The 11,675-nt window shown below is 37.2% G+C and overlaps 1 protein-coding gene across 1 annotated transcript; it reads right to left on the bottom strand.

Moving 5' to 3' along the window:
• Nucleotides 1-9,335: 9,335 nt before the first annotated feature.
• On the bottom strand, nt 9,336-10,210 carry LOC140789859 (uncharacterized). Its single transcript, XM_073139733.1, has 4 exons — nt 10,048-10,210; nt 9,830-9,953; nt 9,664-9,752; nt 9,336-9,573 (listed from the first exon to the last, which is right to left on the bottom strand). Exons 1-4 carry the CDS (start codon nt 10,117-10,119, stop codon nt 9,520-9,522), a joined length of 339 nt encoding a protein of 112 aa, XP_072995834.1. The 5' UTR covers nt 10,120-10,210; the 3' UTR covers nt 9,336-9,519.
• Nucleotides 10,211-11,675: the final 1,465 nt, after the last annotated feature.

Here is an 11,675-nt window from a genome sequence, read left to right as displayed (position 1 = left end):
TTACCAAAATATCCAAGTCCCAACGTTGGCCAGGATTTTGCCTTGTGCACATTGGTATGTGCCGCATCATACATATTAAAATAACTATCCATTTTAATGGTGATTTTATTATGCCACATTTTGAAGGTTAAATTCATGTTGAATATTGTAATACTATAAGACTGCAATAAATTGGTAATGTTTTATAATATGTATGTAATGAAAATGTCTTGAGATGTTTATTTGTGATGATGCCTATATTATGTAAATTATGGTAAATTCAATCAATTTATGTTTTGGTCACCAATATTTGAAGCAACTTATACCCGATGCTAGTGGTCTTGTCTAGCAACACACTATTAATATCGAATAAGATTAAAATAGCAAAAATAAAAGAAGGGTCCACCTGCCACAATAAATCTATCAAAAATCATCGGCATGGGTAGGATCTCCAAATACAAGAATACATGCCGATAATAAGATATAATAAGCGGAAAAAATATAAATCCTTATAAAATATTACAACATAGAAAGTGAAAAAATGGCCTAACACCCTGTTAGGTAAAATTGCTACTGAGCTCCCCCCGCGATGACAATCAATCTACATCATATATCAGCTTTGAATAAGTCTAATGCTCAGCAAGTGACACTATTACTAACAAAACAATATAGATTTAAATATACCTAATATAAAAAATAAAGATATCTAAATAACTAATCATCATGAAAGAAAAATAAGACATATACATAAAATATTTGGCTAGTGCAGTTCGACCCGACACATGCTAATTATATCCACCACATTCACTTAATACGTCTGACATCTAGCCCATGGGCCATCACTCATACTTGTTGTCCGATATAAATACCCTTTTTTACGACAATGTAATGCTAACAATGATCATAGAAACTATCCCAAAATTTATAATGCTTATATTGATGAGGAATCAACTACGTTTTCCTATAGAACATAGACAAAAGAGAAACCATCACATTAGCCCGCATAAACTCCACAAGGAAATCTTGCTAAACAAGTGATAAGGAACTAGGATAAAAAAAAGAAGATAAAGAGGGTTTATCTGGATATCTTTATCCAGCTTTTGGTTAAGATGAAAAATGGAATATCCCACCCCTTTATCTCAAAAAGCTAAATTGCCAAATTATAATGTACATTTTTAATGATTATAATATATTAGAATGTATTATCGAATATGACTTCCATGCCACCGAAGAAGATCAAAAGGTGCTTTTTGCATCTTTTCAATTGAAAGTTGTAGCATTGTGGTGGTATAGATCAGCGACGATGCATAGAAGAATAGCAACTTGGGCGAAGTTCTACCGTTTGATCTACAAATGCTTTGGATCGTCGGGATATGAGGACTTTGATGCTATGTTGGCGAAGAAGGCCGAGAAGATAATAGTGACGGCATACCAAGAAGAGTTCGAGCGGGTGTCTAGCTGATGTATGCCGCCTTGGACACACGGGCTAGGGCATGCGGGCCTCAGGTTGGGCCGCACCCAGCCCGACTCGGAACGTGGGCCTCGAGCTAGGCCGCACATGGCTCAGTTGGACCCAGCATGCACATGGCCTAACACATAGGCTTTGGGCTAGGTCGCACCCGCCTAAGCCCGGAATGCATGCCCTCGGGCTGGGCCGCACCTAGCGTAGCCCGACACACGGGCTAGGGGCGCGCCCAGCCCAACACACGAGTTGGGGCATGCAGGCCTCGGGCTAAGTCACACTCAGCCCGGCCCGAAATGAGAGCCCTCTAACTGGGATGGGCTGGAACTAGCCCAACCCAACACGAGCTAGGTCGCGCCTAGCATAGCCCGACACACGGGCAGGAGGCGCGCCCAGCCTAGCCCGACACATAGGCTGGGGCACATGGGCCTCAGGATGGGCTGCACCTAGCCAGACCCGGAACGCAGGCTTCGAGCTAGGCCACACCTGGCCTAGCCCAGCACATGCCTAGCTCGACATGTAGGCTCCAGACTAGGTCACACCCGGCTCGGCCCGGAATGCGAGCCCTAGAGCTGGGCCGCAGCTGGCTCGGCCCAACATGCGGGCCCCGAGCTGGGCCCACCCATCTCGGCCCAAAACACGAGCCCCGGGTTGGGCCGTACCGAGCCCCGCATGTGCGCGCCCTTAAGTCAGCGCACGTGTCGGCCATGTGCACATAATTTTATTTTTTTTATTTTTTGGGTTGTTACACCGGCCGGTCCACTCACTTTATCTTTTTCCCCTCCATTCTTTCCTATCTCACTCCCTTTTCACCGAGCCTCCCGTCACCATCCGACCACCATCGACATGCCTTCCTCCTTGCCTTGGCTAGAGCTGGTGAAGCCCACCGTTGTTGGTAAGTCCTCTCTCGCTCCCTCACTTTAATTTCTTGGATTAGTGTAGTGGTGGAGTGGGAGGCAACTCATGGTCGTCGACCTTGGGCATGACCGGTTGGGCCCAAGCCTAAGCCCTTCATGAGCCTTTTCTTATCTTTTTATTGTATTCATTTTAACTATTAAACCATAGGTTTTGACTTAGTAATTTTTATCGCAGTGCTCCCTAGAACTAGCGCCCGCCTAGAGCAGACTAGGATTACTGTGACATTGTCTAATTCTATGGATTTCATTAGCAAATTCATATAAGTGGACTATCAACCCTTGTTATCGCTTGATGTGGTGTTATAATCTAAATATTGATCTATAACGTGATAGCCTGAATGCCAGTGATACTTGTTTGTTTTAATATGCTGCATGATATAATTGCTATTGTTTTGATTGTTATGCATAGCCATTAGCATGCTTAGACATGACAACACACACTATTTCATTTTACTTATTCATGCTATATAATATCACGCCACTAGCATATGTATACGGCCATAAATGGGTGATCTTTATGTCTCGATAGTATCCAACACCTCCCCAACAAGGGTTAGAGGTAGAGGATATTTATATTATTATTACATAATAGGGCCAACGTCTGAGGTCTTAGTCTGCGAATCCCATACAATCAAGCAACGGTTCGTCAAACGATGGACTATTTACTATCGATTGATGAAAGTCAAACCCATTATGGCATTTAAATTGTAAAGCGATGGGTATGATGAAGTAGACCTAGCGGTACCCAATGATGCAGGGTGAGTGCATCCTTAAGCGACGGCTCATGAGTTTCGCACCAAGGTGCGATGATGCAGAGCCAAGGGCTCCAATGGGTAATATCGATGTGCAATACAAACTTATGATGTTTGACTTATAACTGAGATCCTTAGTCTGCGTGGTAGACTACCGGTCATGCTGTACGCTGCGCGAGTGGTGGGCGAGTTACCACTAGGATCTACCTTCCCTTGGGGATTTTGTATTGTTGGGGTATTAGTGATGGTTGGCAAATCTACCAGCTAGTGTACTTGGGCAGAGTAGCTTGCGTGGGACTAGATCGTGTTAACCAAATTCATGTGTGTGCATGACATATCCTGCTTATCATGATACTTTGCCATTTACATGTTTCTCTACTTTCCATGATGATGTGCTTATACTCATATTATTTTTGTTGGTGATGGTACCACTTGCTGAGCGTTAGGCTCATTTATAGTTGTTATGTGATACAAATTGATTGTCATCATGGTGGGAGGTTGGTAGCAGCTTTGCTTAGTAGGGCATTAGGGCCATCTTGTCTTTCCCTTTTTTATTATTATTGTACTATTTTGCTTGGGGTTATATTTTCCCTCTCGTTGTATCTTTCCTTCGCCATGTAATGTTGTATTTTGGATAGATTTATTGTGGCTAGTGGAACTATATCTATCTCTTTTCGCCATTTTGGTATTTATCTTGGTGTTGCTGGTATGTTGCTAAACCCTTTAAACTCTGTGTGAGCTGCATGTAAGTGAAACCTCACGTGAGAGTCACATGTCGAGTTTGTGTTGTTTCACCCTGGCCATCATAATACCAGCTCAAGCCCGAGCTCGATTTCAGCTTGCCACTACCGCTCTATAACCGCGACGGCCTTCCGAATGCTGACTGTCAATGGCCAGCCACCCTACTTAACCGCCACCAAGTCTATATTGGTTTGCGATGACGCCTCTAGGCTGAAATCCAAATTCATCCATAAGGTTAGGATTAGGACAAATGCATGGAAGAGATGAAGTGCACGAATTCTGAGACAGGCCAAATTTTTGCAAACCGGTTCGACCACCTCATGTGAACTAGTTTGAAGCCCATTAGTATGACCTTGAACCCAAGTACGAGCCTCTAGATGACTAGTAGAACAACTCGGTGGGCCCACATCATCTAATTAAGCCGAACCCTCATGTAGCCTGGGCACGACATGAGCTAGATTTGTAGGCCTATGACCCACATGACCAGCCTCGACCACAAGATCAGTTGGCCTGCGACGATAAACCATATTTTGGGATTCAAGCTCAAACTGTCAAGCTTGATTTTTCCAAAATTCATTAAAGCAAAGCAATATTTTAGGTACTACAACACACTCGACCATTAGAAGATCCAACTAGCATCATTTTATTTGGAAGGCATTTGGTTAGAAGGTACAAATAGGCAGGGCGAACTCGACCATTCGAGTCTTGATAGGACTTCATTGATGCGATTTGTGCTTGGTTCGGTCCGACCCAGTACGAGGACTTCCGGGCCATGTTGGCTAAGCTGACTTACACAGAAAGACCTATATTGTTAGTTCGAGCTTATTGGGAGGAGTTCGAACAAATCTGCAACCAAGTCACCAACTAGAGGACTCGACCCTAGAGAGTACCTTAATTAGTGGGCTAAGGCCTAAGGTCAAGGCCCACTATCTTTGATGAAGCCTTCTCATTAACACTTCTGATGGAGTCCAAGTTGGATTAGGTGAACCAGATCCTCGAGGAAGAGCGAAGGAAGACGACCTAAACCCATGACCCACTAGAGACCACATCTAACCTGACTTAGCCTATGTAGACGGCTCAGCCCAACCGCCAACACTTTTCGTGCTGCTTTGTACCCAATGACTTGGAGGATCACAGAAAGAAAGGTTATGTTCTTACTATGATAATCGTTTTACCCCCCGGTCATAAATACAAGCACTAACTAGCCCATGTAATGTTCCTAGGCGGTCTCAAAGAGGATGTCGAGTCCTCCAACTGGCACGACAAGCTATACGAGTATAAGGATGTGAGGGACTAGTTAGCTTGAGGATAAAGTATCGAAAGCATAGTGGATTGTTATAATCCGATTACGTAGGTTAAGTTAGTTGAACCATTCGAGTCAAGTTGAGTCGAGTCATTCGAGTCAAGTTAGTTAGTTAGATTTATTATTAGTTTTAAATTCAAATAAAGTAGATAATCTGCATGTGGATCTAATCTGCTAAGACTTTACTCCTATAAATAGGAGTGGTTATAAGTTGATTATAATATTTAAATGAATCTTGAGTTTAACAAATTTATTCTTGTTCCCTTTATATTTTATTATAGCTGTTAGATCGTCTTTATCTTCGTAGGAGTAGATCGTAATCTTGGATCCACCTTCAAACACCCAAACCCTAGCCACCATCCTTCACCATGAGCCACCTTACTATTCAACCGTACACCACCACCCTTGGTCGTTTGCCATCCTCCGACGACTACCACAACGTCAGATTTTTACCGATTTGTCCCGTCCTAACCTTCTTCCCCTATTTTATTTTTAACTTTTCATCTTGACCTCAAATTTACGTGAAAATAAAAACTATTAAATCGGTAACTCATGAGGCTATCACCACAAAAAATCTCATAATTTTATTACATCTAGATCGGTCCAGATCTAGTTCGTAACATAGTATCTAGAAAATATATTATTTGTTACTATATATATAATTAAGTGAAATGAGTAATTTTATGGAATAATTCTCTTTTCACCTCCTAAACTATCACCCTTTTTTACAATAACTCCCTCGACTTTGTTTGATACATAATGATGCCCTGAATTTATTTTGGTATATAATGATCCAGAACGGATTGGGTCAAGTGAGAGATTTATAATAATTCAGGGGCCATTATGTACCAAAAAGAAATTAAAGGGTCATTGTAAAAAATAGTAATAATTTACGGAGTAAAAAAGGAATTATCCTTTACTTTATTTATAACAGAGTGTATTTAGAGTTATTATAAATAGAATTCATAGTTTATATCTTAGGAATCCATAGTTGTAATAATAGAATCTAAAGTTAGTTTTATCTATAAATTATATAGGTAGTATGCAAAAATACTCCGTTGCTGTACACAAACAAATACATATTAAATTGTAATTCAAATATTCAAATGTTGTATGTCTAAACAAAAATTTCATTATTTCATATACTTTAAAATCTAAATTATTTCAAATATAATTTCATTAAAATAAATTAGGTATGTGAGTTTGATTCCTGTTGTACTCTTTTTTCATGGAATATCTGTCAAGCCATTAGTTATCTGGGCATGATAGTTGTAGTGATCCTTTCTTCTTTTGACTCTGTTAATTATGATTTTTATTGTAATTTCTGCATTGAGTATAGTAATGTTATCGGTGTGCCATTGCAGCCGACTCTTATACTCCAAATATTGTAATCCATTATATAGAGAAAGATCAAATCAAAAGCATATTATATAATAAGCAAACAAATATTCTGATAGTTTATTCTTACTATTTATCATGAGATCAATCATCATGACTAATTAGAGATTCTTCTAAAAAGCAATAAAATTGGCCTATGTTCAAAGTGTAGGTCTATCTTTCAAATGTTTGAACATACTGGTATAAGCTTACTTCTCGTAAATAGGAGGTCCCAAAAAAATCATTGAATTCATAGGCATAGGGGCGTCCCAGGCAGTGGGTAGTATCATAATCCACATCCAGTCGTTTACCTTATATAAAATATTTATGAGTAATTATAGAACATGAATATGTATCTATTGATTCTATCAATATATCTATGAATCACAAAAATAATATCTATGGATTCATTAACATATCTACGTACTAGAAAATTTTCATCTTTTCTGTATATGTCACAATTTGATGAGTTATACTCCATTCATACTCAATAAAAAGGAGTAGTTATATTACCATTAAGCATTATATTAAAAGATAATTTTACGCCCACATTATAGATCTTGTCAAATAATTATATGCTTTAATCACATAAATTACTAGCATACAAGAATAATAGAGTACAAATATATGAAAACATTAAAAAATTGTTCTAACCACTATCATTGTAGATTGATACAAATAGTTTCAAAACTAATACTTTAGAGGGATAACTCATCCAAACGAATTATACCTCAAAGCTAATAAAAATCTAGTTTTGATTTTTTTTAATGATAATAAAATTGTAAACTAATATGTTTAAATATCAATAAGTACTAAATATAAGAACTTTGATTTCTTTGTTTTAATATTTTATTTGAAGAAGGCTTCATTCAATACAACAAGAAATAAAAAGAATTTTTTTTAAGAAAATCCTAGTTTTCTTATCATGCAGAAAATAGAGCCTTACAAGAACCTGGTGAGGCGTGCTTCATCTTTTTGTTATCAAAGAGAAAAAAATTATGCAAGTCGCCCATTTTTTTATCCCATCAACATTTTTTTCCTTACTAGAAATATGGAGTTTAAGATAGTAAATAATGTATTTGGACAACATCAACACAACTAAGCTGTAAATAAACTCAAGGAAGATATTACATTACATTTGTCATCTGTAACCATCACAATGAAAAGATAAATGATTCTATATTATAACAATTCAATGTAAATTACAATCCAACTTCAATAACCCAAGTGATGAAACTATAGCATTAGAAAAATTCACTTCGTCAACCATGTGGCAGAAGAATGTATTGAGAAAAAAATTATATATCTTCTGCAAATACTATAATATTATAATCAGCAACACAATGGCTACGCAAGTAGAACACTCAAGTAACAGATGATAACAGTCTGATCGCCAAAAAACTTGAAGTAAAACATTCCAACCAGATACATATATTGGGACTCATTTTATATCTTTCAAGCATCAAGATGCTAGTACATAAGGTTTTCACATTGTAAATCATCAAATATATACAACGATCTACAACCTTTTGTGCCAAGCTAAATATCAGTTGAGAAGAATGGCTAACGATGACATTCTCAAGCATTTTGAAGACAGTAAACAAATGAAACTGACTACTTTAGAAAGAGATGGTAGACTTAATCTACACCAAGTCAGAGTAATACACATAATAAATTGTCAGATTATTTGAACTGCATCAGCATTAGAGAAGTCCTCAATAGTTATAGAATGACACCATCAGTGTTTCACCATATCCTGCATTGAAATGTCTACTTAGTCCTAAGCCTCCGTTCACTTTAGGAATATTTTTTTTTTATTCTAAAACACAACTCCTTATTCTAAAATAACAGCTAAACATCATAATAATTATATTATAAAATACAAACGCTATTCATCAAAATTTTATTTTATACCGTACACTAACCTAATTACTAATTTATCCTTAAAATTTATTCTATTAATCTACTTTATATCAAATCAAAGTGTATTCATGGTAATTTTATAAAAAAAACACAATTTTCTTATCTTTTCCTTTATTTTATATCACATCAAAGATAATTGGGTACACTCTTATTCTAAAATACAAATAAAGATAAGAATAGTTATTCCTAAAATAAAGACCTTATTTTGGAAATAATAAAAATGAATATGTATTCTAAATTTGGCCTTACAGTATTTCTTTGCACTCAATCAAAAAGTGTTAGAATATTAGCATTGAGTCACTGACAAGACAAAACACATTAGTAACCTCTAATCCAATCTCTTCGCATCCGGACAGCATTATTAGAAAACATCAAATGACAATTTTACCTTCAACTTTTCTCTCTTTCTTTTCTCTAAAATAAAAGTAAATTGTCTGTCTAACATTAATCAGCGTGGCATTCACATGTCATCTTTTAATAGAAAAAATAATGAATGATTAATGGGAAAATTTCGAAGGTTTTTGATAGTCGGAGTCATTGTGTGAAAAAAAATGAGAGGATGAAAAGGGCAACAATTTAAGCGATCTAGGTGTAATTATCTCTAGATTAATAATCACAGAGAACATGTAATCTACCTGAAAGGGGAGAAGCACTATTATCAAATGGAGACAACTAGTGATGTCAAATGCTTCCTTGTCTCGTCCAGATAAAACTCAGCATGACCAACTTACTCATTAATCTCACAAAAAAATTCTATCATGGATGTAGTTGAATAAATTAAGAAAGGGCAATAAACCAAAACACATGTAACCAAATTAATAAAAGATACAAGCAGCGTATCATACCAAGACCATTAAAAACTACAAAGCACAACTATCCAATTTCAAGAACAGCAGTTAAGAATCAATTAAACTCAGCATTCGGCATACCATTTCCACAGAATTTGACAAAAATCCCTACATAGTAAGATCCAAAAAGCTCAAGGGACACATCTTAGACAATATAAGATCACCTACATTCGTCTAAAAGGGCCTGACAAAGCAAAGCAATCCTCTCCTTCCCGTCCTAATCAAACAAGCTGAATCCCATGTCGTCATCACTCTCCTCCTTGGGCTCCTCCTGAAATCACAACAGGTTCCCGTCAGAAACACAACAAAATCTTCTAACACATTTGAAGGTAAAATGGAAAGGAAAACAAAAAAATCCCACCTTTTTCTCCTCAACAGCAGGGGCAGCGGCCGCGGGGGCCGCACTACCAGCCGGAGCCGCAGAGACAGCAACGGCAGCACCACCTCCACCTAAACAAACCACCATCAGGTGTAAACAAAAGACTCAAATCACAAGGTTTCGAAGAAGAGGAGGAGTCGAATCGAACCGGATCCAACGTTCAAGATGAGGTCCTCGACGCTCCTCTTCTCGAGGAGCTTGGCGAAGAGGGCGGGCCAGTAGGAATCAATTTTCAAGTTGGCTGCCTTCACGACGGTGGAGATCTTTTCCGACTGCTCGTTTCCAATTGGGAACAACAGTCAGAGATTTGCTCGATAAGAATCAACAAGAGTAATGAGGAGGTGGGTAAGAAAGGGAAAGACTAACCGTGACGGGAATGCCGTCGTCGTGGAGGAGGAGGGCGGCATAGGTGCAGGCGAGCTCTCCGACGGCGGCCATGGCGGGGAAGAGGAGGAGGCGATTCGAAACAGGAAACCTAGGGTTTGGTTAAAAGAGGAGAAAAATGTATTTATTGTGAAAGTTAGGGTTTTATGTGGCGTCTTAGGGCTATTGGGCTTCGTTAGTAGAGCCGCTAATTTGGGCTGGGCCAGATTGTGGGCTTGAATATGGGCCTAGTTAAGTCCCATGATTATTGTGGGCCACCATACTATTAGGTTAATAGGTCCACGTCAGCTTTTTTAAAATAAAAAAATAAAAAAATAATAAAAATAAAAATAAAGAGGAGAGCTCCTAGGCCGGATCAACTCTTTCCCCTAATGTAATATGCCTATTTAACTATGAACAAAAATAATTAGAACTCGATTATATTCTCTATAAGTATAAACAAAATTATAAGACTCAAACATAGCAGATATACTAGTGAGAGATATTTTTGATCATGGAGTAGTTAATCGAGACGGACTTCGAGTAAGAGATGCAGATTTCAACACTTGGTTGACGGACAGTCTAGATCGTTGTAACTATTTTTTGTTTTTCAAAACAATATGATATAGATTGATTTAATTTAGATGGATCCATAATTTTTTTTCTTGAGATATTACGAGATTTTTTCATATTAAAAAAATTATGTCATGTGTTTGTTTTGTTTTTTACTCTTCTTACTCTTACTCGACTTTCAGTCTTCTATACTTAGATTTTTTTTCTCACTAACTTGAGTTCGATTATTACAGTTAGAGTAGTAATCCAATTTTTCATTTCTTACTCAATTTCGGTTTATAAAGTTTGATTCTTAACAAACTTTTTACACCTAATATGATTCAGTTTTTTTATAAATCTTCACTTGGTCTTCCTTAAAAGATAAAATGTATTACTTTAGCATCACTTAAAATAAAAGATTATGATTCTGACAAGGACCTTGATTCTTTATTTGTCAACTCTTTTTTTCCCGGCATACTAGCAATATTGCAGGTAACATCAAATAAATAAAAAAAAACTTGGTAAATAAAAGTCTCCGAAATTATGAAATCAATGAACAAAGTTATACTGACGAAGTTCAATGCTATGAGTACTAACGATATACTCCTCTCAAAATTAAATGTCCTAGTCTGGAAAGAAAGGCAAATTTATAAAAGCTATGTGAGATGATTCGAATAATTCTGAAAAAATCTTACTCGAATCAGGATAAGGATAAGGATAAGCATAAGCATATTGGCTACGTTACCTTGTTATTCACTAATATGTCTTGTGAGACTGGTTTACTTGAGTAGGCAGATGCCAAGAATAATGATGCAAACATCGACATAGACACTTAATAATGTCAAAATGTAAAGATGATGAAAAAACTTAGAGTAGCCCAAAAAATAAAGATGTACCTCACAAACTAAATTGAAGATCTGAAGGTTGAGCTAAAGAAGATATAAAAAGAAAAAAATTATTATACAAAAATCTAAAAAATTCTCTCTCGTCTCTCAAATCTAAAATGTTTCTCTTCTAGCCAAAATTGGCTTCCTACAAGTGAATGTGCATGAACAATCAAATTCAAAAGATAGCTAATC

Source organism: Typha latifolia, chromosome 5 (genome assembly GCF_019914945.1).
Source record: "Typha latifolia isolate L0001 chromosome 5, TyphaL0001v2, whole genome shotgun sequence".
In the NCBI taxonomy this organism is placed as follows: Eukaryota; Viridiplantae; Streptophyta; class Magnoliopsida; order Poales; family Typhaceae; genus Typha; species Typha latifolia.
This window is presented reverse-complemented; position numbering and strand designations above follow the sequence as displayed.